The sequence below is a fragment of the Loa loa genome (genome assembly GCF_000183805.2).
Source record: "Loa loa unplaced genomic scaffold supercont3.6, whole genome shotgun sequence".
Classification (NCBI taxonomy): domain Eukaryota; kingdom Metazoa; phylum Nematoda; class Chromadorea; order Rhabditida; family Onchocercidae; genus Loa; species Loa loa.
In genome coordinates, this window is record NW_018108186.1 from 859600 (window position 1) to 874079 (window position 14480).

At 34.0% G+C, this 14480-nt stretch overlaps 2 protein-coding genes across 2 annotated transcripts; one reads left to right on the forward strand and one right to left on the reverse strand.

Annotated features, from left to right (window-relative positions):
• LOAG_02634 (hypothetical protein) lies at positions 1–1106 on the reverse strand (the record flags this gene model as incomplete). The annotated part of the gene is made up of 4 exons (XM_003138171.1): positions 1–108; positions 331–539; positions 855–934; positions 1024–1106. The coding sequence occupies 4 exons, from the start codon at positions 1104–1106 to the stop codon at positions 1–3; spliced, it is 480 nt and encodes a 159-aa protein (XP_003138219.1).
• Positions 1107–7836: 6730 nt separating this feature from the next.
• LOAG_02635 (hypothetical protein) lies at positions 7837–8915 on the forward strand (the record flags this gene model as incomplete). The annotated part of the gene is made up of 3 exons (XM_003138172.1): positions 7837–7880; positions 8356–8610; positions 8825–8915. The coding sequence occupies 3 exons, from the start codon at positions 7837–7839 to the stop codon at positions 8913–8915; spliced, it is 390 nt and encodes a 129-aa protein (XP_003138220.1).
• Positions 8916–14480: the final 5565 nt, after the last annotated feature.

The following is a 14480-nucleotide window of genomic DNA, read 5'->3' on the forward strand; positions in this document are numbered from 1 at the left end:
TCACTTACGTATATCAGAGACAGTGACATGATTCCAAGTTGGATTTCCTAACCATACTTTGTTCAGATATTGATCCTTTTCAACAACAACAAGCTCATCGATTTCCACCTGCAGTAAACAATTGTTTCATTCTATTTCCGCCTTTTGCCAATGAGAGATGTTAGAAAAAGAATGAATTTATTAGGGTCAAAAAAGTTTGTAATTTGATCTCTTCAAATTGTCACAGTGATATGAGCTTTTGAATAAATAAAATGGCAATTGTAAAACAAAATGCACCGTTTCTTTGACATGAGTGAACGAGTCTTTTCTAATGAAAAAAATGTTTTTTACTCGAAATAAATGATATTCAATATAACTGGCGATTGACCGTGCTCCAATCCCAATGAGCAATACACGACCGTATTCAATACCGTTATCTACTTTACGTAGTGATCCGGTCAAAAATGGAACTGTTAGCATTATTTGTTGATAATCAGCTGGTAAAAGCGCCATTGCACGACATTGAGCTCGATTAAACCCTGCTAGCCATGATTCCCATCCTGAATTTATATTCTTTTCCATTTATCTTCTTCATGTGATATTTGCCTCCTTTACAAAATTAACTTCTTCTCGTTCTTCGTTGCAACAAATTAATTTTGCTTACAATTGAATAGTCATTCTGTTTCTTAATTAAAGATGAAGTTGGCCAAGTTTTAAGTTAAGTTACATTTGTGGGTTGGTGCGATACACTAGGTATAGTGGACTATTGCATTATTTCGTGTCACTTATATACAACATGAATTAGAGCATGTATATTTAAGTATAAATTTTTTTGTATTCCAGAAAAATTTTGATTTCGATGTGGAATCAAAAACCTGTAGCTGCTTGCAGGATTACTTGAGCAATAACAAAATCAGGAAATTTTTCCGGCACAAGAGTACGGAGCACCAAATCCCTGGCAATAACAAATTTATTTTTAAAAACAAATTCGTATGCATAGACATCATTTGTTTGCTCGTTTTGAATAATATATATTAGACTTACTGTTCTCCATCACCAATTGTTTCATCTTTGATCAATAAACACACCAGAGACTCTTTGGGACAAATCTTTTTGACCGCTATCATTTGTTTTTGTCTAATATTTTTGAGTTGTGCTACCATTAACGATATCTTTAAAAAAAAAGCATTCCTTTTTTGTCTTCCGGAAAATCATCATATAAACCACTCTTCATATCCTAATCACTATAAATAGGATTCAGAATTAAATTTTGAACTAATAAATCAAGCCGAAAGTTGTTAATCTCTTGAATTTGTATAACTTCACAATTTTACTGGTTAAAAATGTAAATCTATTGGACCAAAAAATTCAAACAATATTTTATGCTGCAGCAGTAGAAAGATCATTTCAGATGCACAAAACTATACTTTTTGTTGTATAGTGAAAGACAAATAGAAAAATGTCAACCTCGACTATATCAGTAAGCAGCTTATTTATTAGTACAGGTATGAAATTTTCAGAAGCTCTAGTCAGGTGTAATCCATCTGAAGCATGGATGCGGTAAATTTATCACAGTTAAAATATACCAAACTGCTGAAATTTTTGGATCCAATACAGTTAAAACTTCTTTGCTCAATCATTTGGATACCGTCTTAGGGATAGCAATCCTTGTGTGACAAATTATTAAGTTTAGAACGAAGTAAGTGGTAAAGACGATGGAATGATCGACGAGAAAAAGAGAAAAGAAATTTAAAGTGAGTAATATATAGCGAATATTTATGAATCGACTAAAAGAAGTTTATTTCCTTTTTAATCACTAAACTTAGAAACTAAATGCAAACCACGATAATAAAGGAAATCAGAAGTGTTGCTTTCAAATGTTTTTTGGTTGAACGAATGTGCTCAATCATAAATATTGTCATTAATCCTTCACAAATCTGCGCATGAATTTGTCGTGCGAGCATTCTAAGCAATGAATTTCCTGACAGTGAATGTCCAAATATATAGATACTACAATTTAATGTAAATTCCTTATCACAACATTTACCAATTGTCATGAGATAATTTCTTTTCAGGATTCATTGAAGTTACGTCAAATAAATTATAACGTAGAAATAACTTATGCAATAGAAAAGGTATGCCTTCAATTTCAATCCATTAAAAATAAACGTATTTATTGAATTTCGTTTATCTACTAATCGATTTATTAACAATATCTTTAATACCGTTGCTGAATTCACTAACTTGTATTGCATAACTTGTAAGAATAATATAGCATTAATGTTTTATGAAGAAATTTAACATGGCAACTGTTAGGATACGATGTCTTCGAAACTGAATTCACTAGTTAGTTTGAGTAGACATATTAAAATGAAGTGATTTAAAGTTAAAAATCAGTAGTATTATGCTCCTTATCACTTCTTTATCCATGGACAAGATGAATTGGTTAGCCTTCTGGCATCCATCTTAGGAAAAGGACAATTCTAAACCTTCCAAACCCAGGCAAATGGAGCTCGTTTAGCTCTGTTAACAAAACCTACATCCTAAGGACTTTACTGTTATCATTCCAACTCGTTACGCCCTGGCAAATGAAATTTAGAAGTATAAGGTTAGGTTAGTTTCGTGCACGTTGTACCTTACCTAAGAAATCTATTGCACAGGCTCAAAGGATATATTTACATTTTTAGCGTTTGCAGCAAAGGTAGGTAGAGTAAGCTCTTTTAAATGTTCGTTTACAAAACCCAACCATGATGATAATGATGATACTTGTTGTAAGATTCATTACACTTATGATGTTGAGCAATAAACTGATGAACTGACAAAGCTATATAACTCAAAACTTCAGCTTAACAGTATTGGCCTTGCACAATTGCAAGATTTCTGAATCTATTCAAGTGATTCCATGTTATGTCATGGATTCTAATTTCATTATTATTCCTCTGCTCAGTGAACTATTTAAAAAAGCAAATCATTTTAAACAATCAAATTATTTAAGCAGAATTTTCAAATGAATAAGTAAGTTCAAGAATATAAAAGAGTGAAGAAGCATGCAATGAAGGCAGTGGAGATAGCTTAAAATCTGCGAGTTTGATCTACTCTCGCAGCTTTATAAACTACCTCATCAGCCTCATGCAATTGGAAAGTTAAACAAGATTCATAAGTCTAGTTTGATAATTTAAAATCAGCTCAAAATACCACTTCATATATTTCATTTTCTTTACATTTATTTTGGTACTGTAATTCTGACAGTGCTCTAACATTTTTGACGCACAATATCCACCTTTTACTGAGTCTTGGAAACAACAGGAAAATTTCTACATGACTGACATTCTGTCGCATGCATTTCCAAGCACTTTTTCATGAATCCTACTTACTTTGTTGTAATGTGGTAGTGGTTGATTGTATCATGTCGCAGATATCACCACTAAAATATTCAATTTGAAGCTATGAATATAGAACATATTATTGTTTCAATCATAATTGTTTTAACTCGTTTAATTAGCTAATTCTAGGACTGATTGCATCATGTCGCGAATACCACCACCCGGGAGAAACAGGATTAAGAAGAATGTGAACTTGATCTGACATTCAACTGCAGTTAGTACCACTGAGAAGGTTGCATTGATGTGGTATGTTAAGCAACTTTTGTCTTGCTAAACTACTCTATCATAAGAGAAACTTTGCCATCATTTCGGAAAATAGGAATGAAAAAGCAATGAAACGAATAAAATGATAATAAAGTGGGACAAATGCTGAACCAATGAGTGGAAAGGAGGTTATCTCTATGCATTCAGGGCGTGGTTTTGGCAATTTTTGAGCGTAGTCTCTTCAAATAACTACGGTAATTCTCCATCAGGTAATTGGTTGACAGCTTCACTTAAAAGCCTAAACTACCAGCTATTTGGGGCGCAAGTAACCATTTGCTAATTGACTGACAGCCTATTTTACTGGATTACTTTCGTTGCCACAAAACCTTTATGATAAAGTATTTGCTTGATGAAACGTTCATAAAAATCTTTCATTTGACACTTCCTCCTCATCTGCTTAATATTTATGTGCAGCAAATATCCATGCATTTATTATTCATAGTATCGAAGCGCAAGCCTTATACAAAGCCGCTAGAAAGTGGACTTCAAATTTTCAACAATGCCTTTTCCAGATTTATAATTATTTGATATCTAATTGGATATTTTTTAATTAAATTAGAGTTTGCAATGAGAATCTGATCTGCACAATAATCATCTTTCCCTCGACACTATCTTAATTTCGGCATTTTAAAAAATTGGTCATTATGATAAGTGGTTAGAAAAGTTATTTCCACTTAATTCTGGGACTCTCGATCTCCTCCCTTTCCATACCTTTTAAAACTTGCTGGCGCAGCACAATTATATTACTGGGCATATTCACTAAAGAAATTGAGTTATTAAAAAGATAGAAAAAATCTACAATAAGACAACAAATCAAGTGAACATTCGAGAGTGGACAGTGGACATTTGTGCATTATGCACTCAACACAGAAAATTTCGAGCTGATTTCGAAAAATATCAGGGACAGGAAAATAGGATAGAACCATTTGTGGTGCAAAACGATTTCTGATGTTTTCTTTTATTTGAAGTTTCTACCGGAAATTTTTGTGCTTAGAGTTTTTAGCACTAATTAGCCTTGCAATGAAGAATTTGGTGAAAAGATATTACAAACATTGAATCAAATGAACAAAAAACGAGTCTAGTCTCGATCGATGATGCTAACTTTCTGACAAGGAAGAAATTGAAATTTCAATTATCACATTTTTTTTTTTGGGAAGGTGAAGAATAGGACAAATAAAATATTCATTCTTGGAGAGTGGAGAGGAATGTTTTACTGACAATTAAATTTCACAACAACAATCGATTATCACTGATAATATTTCATGTCTACCTACAACACTTTACGAATATTCTTAATTATTGCATATATCCTATCTATAATTTTCAATTATTTTATAGGATTTTGTGCATTTGTGCAAAAGAAAGTACAGAGAAAGAATGAAGATATTACAGTATGCTTGTTCCATGCCGCCTCTGCAGAAACAGGCGTACTGTAATACAGTCTGCATTACAGTACAGGTTGGTACTTATTGAGTAAGATTGAAGGAGAGAGGTTAGTATCATGTTAATGACTTTGCAGTATGGTTTCTTGATAGAAATAGAGAAAAAAAAAGTAGAAGCAAAGAGAAGACAAAATTGAACTAGTACATGCAGTCTTCAATCTACTCGCTTTCACCAAATTGATAGATAGCGCTCCTTTATTTGCGCCATGTTAAGGGGATACATTACCACTCAATCAATTTCTCATCCGTCTGGTTATTACAATTCAATTTCTCCTTCATCCTCTTTTTGAGCTAATACAAAAATACCACAATCAAAGAGAAAGGTTCAACTAAAATCAAATTATGATTTAAAACGCCTGGAATAATAAGAATAAAATTGGAAATATTCATCTATGTTGTATCATGTTAAAAGCCATCCTGAAATACAAATTCAAGCTAGGCTGATAGAAAAGATCTAACAAAATGTATTGATTTTAAAAAGTATAACTGCAATAAGTATAACTGCATATTAATCTTATGTTTGTCAGCCTGAACTCCTTAATTATGCCCACAACCCCTTAACTATTCTCAATGTTAAGTTTTAATTCGATATGGTGAAGGTCAGTTTGTGTTTTATTCTGGATGTCCTTTTATACTAATTGTAATAAGAACTAATTCAATGCAATTCTTCGTAATCATTGAATAAAGCAAGGTTAAATGAAGAAGTAAGATGAAGTAAAGTGAAAGAAATTTTTGCAACCCCAAGCTTTTACTTTTGATTTTCTGGTAATATCAGTTTCATTTTCCAAAATTCTGCAGAAAGGGTTAGTTTAAAAGATAATCTTCAGAAATTGCAAAAGCAATGAAATGCATTTACAGAAAAAAAAAAATGAAATAGCATGAAAATAATATAACTTTCAGAGCCACTCTTTTTTATTATAAAATTTTATTGAATTCCAATGGCGATGAACAAGATCAGATCATACATCAATATTTTGAAATTAGTCTGCTATTGAACCACCTGACCTTGAGTGCTAACTAAGATTTTCAGCTTTCAAGTTTATGAAGAATCAGAAAATCATATTTATTTATCAGACTTTAAAACTGGATGGAACTAATCTACTGGGTCAATAGAAATTATCACGATTGTCCTTTTTCTTATATCTAAATTCTAATTTTCAAACTGGTCTCTAAAATTCGTTTGAATAAAAAGAAAAAAATTGTTCTACTGGAATCTCGTAGAAATTAAATCAGACAAGGAGGAGAAAGAGAAGGAAAGAGAGAGAGAGAGAGAGGTTTCGACAAACGATGAGTACCCAGATTGTTGCTTAGATACTCATTTTCACTTCATTCATTTTCTTCTTATCCATTTATCAACTCTCTGGCAACGAATCGTCAATCACGTTAGGCTAATATTCAGCAGTTTCTTCACACGGCACACTTAAAGTTTCCAGAATATGTTTTACTGTAATTCTTCATCACTCGGTTTTTGGTGTCTAAGTATGATAGAAAACATTTTGGCGCTAAGATGAATTACTAAGAATCAAAGATGAAAGGGTTGCTTCCGCTTCTTGTCCAGTCCGAGAATAAGACGAGAAAAAAAAACAGGAAATAATTTTAAAGGAGACTGATTATTTTGATAGAGAGGACTGGTTTCGGTAAAAAAAAAAGAAAAAAAACAAGTCAGGGGAAGGTCAACCAGCGAAGAGAAAATACTAGAGCTGCAAAAATCTGTACATCTTGCAACCAGCTATTCCATCCGAAAATGCATTCAATTTTCATGAAGGCCATAGTCTCACATTGACACCTGCAAAAATGCAGTGGATGAAATATAGTAAAAAAAAAAAGAATCGTTTAAGAAGGTTGTAGAACCTACATTGACAACTCCTTCCAGACAGAAATTTCTTTTTTTTTTAATATCTATATCAGCGCAAAGTTAACTCTGAAAAGCTAACTATCAATTTAATATACATTACTATACTTAGACTAAACTCAAAATAATAAAAATAATACTAGCTTATTAATAAAAACTGTGACCGTTCAGTACTGTCAATTTATTTATTTTAAAACAGTCTATAAGCATTTAGCAAATAATAAAACAATAATGAAGTTAAAATTGATCCCAAATTTATTCAGGTACAGAATAAAGGGAATTGCTTTTGGATCCAACAAATGAACATGTTTGAATAATTATTTTGTTTATCTCATCTTTCAAATTTGTAAAGTATGCAAATAGTTTTGGAAAAATTTTGGAAGATTTTGATTAAATTTGTTTACGAGTTTACGCTATTATATCAGTGTCAAACATTTGCGAAGCATTTTAAAATTGCTAAAAAGAAAGTACCAAAATTTAAGCAAATAAATACGAAGGAAACAGTATTTTGCACAAAAAAAATGTCTGTCCCGAAAGAAAAATCCACTTTTATTGCATTTTTTGCATAGGAAAGTACCAAACATAAGTGCTGCGTTGTACCATTTATTTAGTTTAGCCAAGAACATTTCTCTTATTTGTTAAAAATGATACAAGATCAGGCCAATCGACAAGTCATACCATCGAGACTTGGAAAAGGATGTGTTCCCGAAGTAGCCAATGGATAGTAAAAAGAAGAAAAATCAAAATTTTTACGAATTAAGATGAAGAAAATGTGATAGTGATACTATTAAAGAATAACTTTTCACATTGGAAGAGTGGACTGAAAACGAATCTGCAACTATAATTTTGAATCAACAATCAACTATGATTTTTTTAGCAAATATTGCAAATGAAATAATCAAAGTGAAGGAAAAAAATGGATCCACGTCAACCGAGGGAAAAACAGGAAATGTCAGAGGAGTTCTTAAATTTTACTAAGAATTTAAATCAATATCATCAATATGAACTAAAATAATAAAGACTGGCTTCACAAAATTCATCATTACGTACGACTCTTCGAAAGGAAGAAAAAATTTGCATGTTGCATTAAACTAGTCTAAATTCTGACAACATGTAAGTGAAAAGGAGACGAATAACTTAGAATCACTGAGATAGGGATGTTTTAGAAGTTAAAAGTAACCTAACAATTTCCAGTTGTGAAGCCAACTTTGAAGTGTTCTGAAGTATTTAACATGCAAAGCACACCGGGCTAACATGACTACATGCAGTACTGTATAGGGTTGAAATTCCACTGGTTGTGTTCAACATGCAGTTATATCGTATTTGCCCTCACTTCCAATCATTGGAATGTAGAAGTGGTGAAAAATTGAAGCTTAAGGCCAAAACGGTAAGTTTAAGGCTGTCTGATTATATTGGCCCAGTGATAACGTTGAAGAGAAGAGAGGAAGAGAATTGACAATGTAACACGAGGAGAGAGAAGTATCAGGTCACGAGACATTTTCTTCATGCATTATGGGAATGAACGGATGGGAAAAGAGACGGAGGTACAGGGACGAGATGAGATTGAGGGGGAGGATGAGATAGAGGAAAAGGGGAAAGGGAGAAAAAGGGAGAGAAGAATCATGCAACTCATAGTATGTATCGGAAGGGACGACTTCCGTCGATGTGTTGCTGTATTATTGCATAGGATGTAAAGGTATTGAGTGGAAGGAAACGGCCTGAATGAGCAAGGAAGGTAAGAGAAGAAGAGAAGACGGTAGGGCAGGGGAAAGAAGGACAACAATTCGGCAATGTGTCATGAGAGAATTTACAGAGAGAGAGAGGGAGAGAGTTGTACAGACTGGGCGTCCCTTCTCTGTCACCCCCAATACTTCTATCCATTTCGTAGAGTATTAATATTATAGAGGAGTGCTCGAGTATGGTACTGATGTACTCCTTCAAAGACAGAAACAAGACCGCATTGCCAAGCAAATCACACTTGAACGAAGAAAGTAAGGGAGGAAAAGAAGGAAGGAAGGATGATATGAATTGAGTTGAGTCGAATCGAATCGGATCGAATCGGATCGAGTAGAGCCGAACACACTGAGACAAGGCGTAGGGAAATGTACGACTACTGCCGTTTTTAATAATTGATATGGAGAGGACTGACTATGTGCGAGAGACAGAGCGGAGATAGGAGAATGGGAAAGGGAGGAAATGTAATGGGGAAATACTGAAATGAAATATCTTAGTGAAAGGCCCTGTGGAATAGAATAAACGAAATATTCATAAATCACTGGAATGATTGGTTGAATGGGCGGGGGTAGCGGTATACGGTTGCTTTCGCGACAATAGGATTGGGAAGAAGAGAGGGAGAGAAGACGCCAAAATCCCTGCAAAGAAAAGAGTCTGCCGTCGCACGAACGTCCAAAAAAAAATCCTTCTCTGTTTAAGGATGAAGAGAATGCTAGTATTATTGCTTTTCAGGCTTCCCTATCCATTATTAAACTCATTCCAATCCAAAATGCTATATCAGTTTTTCACTTCGACATTTACCTACAACTTGTTTTAATAGCTGTTGATTGTTCACTGTGCACTAAACATGTTCTTTGATCATCTGGCATATCAATAAATTTGTTCAAAAATTGCCGGGAATTTCATTGATCATCTCGTTGAGAATTTTGATTTGAAGAAGAAAACTAAAGATTTACGTGGATGTGCCAAATCGTGATCAAACGGGATGAAAGTGCTGTGAAACTGAATCATTCCATTTGCATCCATAGCCTGTTCGTTTACAAAGTTGCACGGAAATCATTCCAGTCCAGCTACATTTTTACTGGAATGATTATTGTTTGTCAAAGCCAAGCAGTTAAATAACTTTTCTTCAATACTTCGACAAGCAAACGTATTAAAAGTTACCAGGATTTTTAGCTCAAGCATTTCACATATTTGAAACGACATGTTAAAGGACCTAAAATATGCTCCACCGCAAAATTGCTATCATTTGGTTTTATAAATTAAAAGAGATCTCTAATTACAAGAGATCTCTGGACCATAACATGCGCTTTTCTGAAAATTTGTAAAATATTGATTTATTGTACTTAGTGCCCATCTCTCAAAATTCGCTTAGATTTCCCGAACTCAGCGGTCTGATCTTTACTATTTACGCTACAGTCACAAAGATACGTTGAATTCGTCACACTGCATCAATATCATTAGTTTTATCTTAATCTATATATTGCTAATTCAGAGCGTTATTCAAAGAATGCAGCAAAGAATCTAAAAGATTGAAATAACCTCAATAGTAATGCTTGTCACATCCATTGATTCATCAGTACAACTGCAGCTACACTCATTCCTGTCCAATTTTGTTATGTAATTTAAACTGTAAATACTCGGAATTTGGTTGTATTTAAGCGAGTAATTAATTAAAGATATCATAATATCCAAAAGTCACAAAGTTGATGCAAAGTTTTAGGCAGTGCATAACCTATGAAAGATATATATATTTTAAGAGACATGACGACATTAATTGTAATAGACAAATGTGTCGCTTTAATGAAATCTTGACAAATATTGCTTCATCATACCTGTTAAAATTACGCTCAATAACTGAGTCATTCGGGAATCAATCACATTATATTGCAATTGGTCTTCTTCAAAAATTCACACTTGTTCCATGCCTAGTTGAATATTTTCCCATTTCTTGGTGTTCATCACTAAATTTCTACCAGATTTGAATATTTATTTTACATTTCGAATAAAAAATCTATGAGTAAATTAGGATTCTTGAATTTTGATGTTAAATAGTTATGTTTCAAGTCTGTTTTACATTTTCAGTCTCTTTTCTAGGATTGAAAAAAAGATAGAAAGTCTGGGAAAAAATGATGAGCGGGATATGAGGACATGTGGCAAAGCTGAATGTATAAGAGCAAAAGGGGTATGATGATCCGGAAAAGATAAAAGATTTTGAATGAGTGCTCCCTCATATGATCGTATCGCAGTAATATCAAATGAATGGCTTAAAAAGTCTAAAGGATAAAGATTCGAGCACAGATACTTCATCATGATAAAATGATTTGCAAGTTCACTTTTTAACGACAACTGTTTAAGTTTCAAAGGGATTAAAAAAAAAGAGTGTATTAGGGACAGAAATTGCTAAAAATGTGCTGGCTTCAATCGGTTCTTTTCTCCAGTCTAGGCACAATCAATTATTCTTGTCTGTTTCCTCAAAAAGCGCCAGTCTCGTTTAACGCCTACGCAGTCGTCCTTTTGCTCTTCTTTGTTAAATATTAACAAAATGAAAGAAAAAAAAGGCCTTTTGAATCCAAGGGCACAGCAAAATTTATTAATGATAATGTTGGCGAGAGTGACGTCATTAGGATTTTAAATAAACAATGAATAATGTAAATCTCAACGAACAGGTAATAAATAGTCCATCCTATCCAAATGAATTGTCTTGCAAAAGCCAAACATAGCCAATAACTCCGTTTTAGTCTTATTGTTTAATTAGAAGATTCATCAGTATTTTATACAAATTTAACGAACCGATCATTCACAATTATTTCTGAATTGATGAAGTGAAATGAAACTTTGGGTAAAAGTATTATCAGGAAGAAATCTGCATGTGTTTTTTGTCCGGATGATCATTGCACCGATGCATAATCATTGATGTCCGCACGGCCTCATCACTTTTTCCATTAGCTGATAAATGAGCAGAACGCATCGAAGCCCTATATTCCACCTTTCTCCTCCACTTACAAATTAAATGCTGAATTATATTCTAACTCAGTTGTCTGTCACAAGCAATTCAACATTTAAATTTCAAACTAAAAAATTACTTTACGTAATCCATTGATACTTTGTACATGACGCATTGGAAAAACTTACTACATAGCATCGATCTAGCATCCGATTTACTCCGCAATCACCAACAGCTGTATTTTACTTCAAAAACTCTATTTTAATCTATTATAAATTCGTTGAACATTTATATTATTTTGTTCCACCAATCGCTTCCAACAATTTTTCAATTCTTCAGTCAATTTTAGGTACTTGATTCAAAAATCCTGGCTTTCTGTGTGGATTTTTGAATAACTTTACTGTAACTCAATATTTGCAATGATAAAGAAAGGGACACTACTAATGAGCTTTTAGCTAACCATTCTTTTGGTCACCACATTTTTTAGCCTTAATTTAAAAGATTATTAGACTATTAACAGTGCTAAGCTCCCTTCTCAAGATTAATTTAAAACTTGTTGCCATTTAAAAGAAAAAAAGTTGTATTATCTTTTAAAAACAGTCGCTAACCTTTATAACTGTTGTCCTAAAAGTGAAATAGCTTCTCTCATAGCACTTGATGGAAGTACTATTTAAAAAAAATATGTAGAAAAATTGAAGACAGAAAATATTCTTACTGTTTTCTATAAGACAATCATGCCATCACAACAGAAGCAGCAACTTCTTCCACTTGCGAACTTTTCACTGAAGTTCATTTCTCAGCTTGTTCCACATTTTCCTTGAAAAAACATCTCCATTTCTGTTCCACTCCTGTACTGCAAGTAACAATTACAGGTTAAGATCCAAGGAGATGATGCTTTTACTGTCAGTGTTGTTTCATATTTTAGTACATACAGGGAGACTAGGAATACTGAGTAATATGAGAAAAATGCAGGAAAGTAACCCCACTAAGAAAGGAAATTATAGCAAAAAAGGACGATGATGAATACTTCCAAACAACTTTCAAACATGCAGTGCATTCACTGTCGCAACATAACCACAAAACCAGCTGCAATCAACTTTGTTTATTTTAATGACATTCTCTTCTTACATTCAATTAATTCACTGACCTTTTTGGCGTAACCTAATACGATGAGTTGCATTTTTTGTTACTTTGTCAAGTATTTTATACCATCTGGATAGTACAAAAATGTCATCCACTCTCTTGAGCTATTGCGGCACATTGAGACATGAGGCGAAATCTGTCACTTCAAACTGCTGATGATATACAATATAGTTTGGTTTCATCACGTTAAAACATAGCTTTGAGCGATATTCGCAAAACATTGTCATAAGACTAGCTGTTCTATTATGAATGGATATCAAGACAAGTCTCATGAAAAGTAATAAACATATATTTTGATCAATTTTAAGCGTGTTGAAGTGTTGTAGCCTTGGGCCATAAGCCCATGAAAGTGCATTGTCATGTTGATAGCTGAGAAGAAAATTTGGAAAATACTAAGCAAAATTTTCTCTTATTTGCCAAATAATTCCGTATTTCCACCTTTTCCGAACACTTTATCTGTCAGTTGAAAATTAGAGAATGGAGAGAGTGAAAACTGGACACTAACTGATATAAATTTTAAATAATACTATCAGAAATCTTTCTCTTACTGATTTCATTTGCAACAGAATTGTATGAACTATATTATAGGACGATACTTTATATTACTAATATGACTTGAAAAAGAAATAATTCGGCTGATGAAAAGTGGAAAACAGTAGAAAACAAAAGCGATCATCTGGACTGTGTAAATATTATATAATCTTCTGTTTGGAATACTAAGCTTGTTTCACTGTTTGTGAAACTGATGCGTCACGTGAGTAGTTACGTGGATCTAGAAGTTTTATGTTTTGAACTGGTCTTAATGTTATAGTATGCAAGGAGAAAAAGATCGCATTTATTCGTGATATTGACATTTGATGCTAGATCAGTAATAACAAATAATAAGTTAAAGTGAGTCAGTACACTTTTCGAGTTTATAGTATGCAATTTTATAGGAAATAATGGGAAACTGATAGCGATAACGAGAAGAGTAACAGTGACAAAGATATAAGTAGTGGTGATAACGAGAGAAGTGATAAAACGTATTCCTTCGAATCGTCTCATCCCATCGCTTCAGGAGGAAGTAAATGAACCATTCACACAGCTCATCACTTCTTCATCCGTTCATCTGCCTGCATGCTGCATGTATGTGTGCGTGCGTGCGTGCGTGTGGGGTGTCCGTGACAGGTAGAGGAAGCACGAACCACGGTTATGGACGACCCGCTCATTGCATTTGCATTCCCTTGCTACCCCAACGTATTTATATACCCGCAACACTCAGCGCGGAGAATACGAGCTCGAATGTATGCATAAAAACTACGGTGGCGCGCTTGCAGGTGTCTCCTCACAACTTCCCACTTTCTTTGCTTCTCTTCCTTCTTCGGTGACATACTCCTTTCGATCACTCTCAATCTTGCAGTTAGCATATATAGAGAGAGGATGGGAAGCATTGGCTGAATGGGTGCTGTCATTATGCACATAACCCATTAGGAGATAGGTCTACCTGTACATTTTTCTCATATAGTGCTTATAACGCGCAGAGAGGGAGGGAGAATACATGGACGGATGGATAGATGGATAGGTATGGCGGCCCCCCAGACTGAAATTGCCGAGGGGCCGCACGACATTAGATGGCTTCTAGACGGGAAACACATACAGACTTGTGCAGAAACTTCGTTTTTTCGTAGTCGCAGGTGTTACTTGCTCCTCTCTCCTGTGAAGTACACATCCGTGCACGCACTCTCCGCACTCTCGGC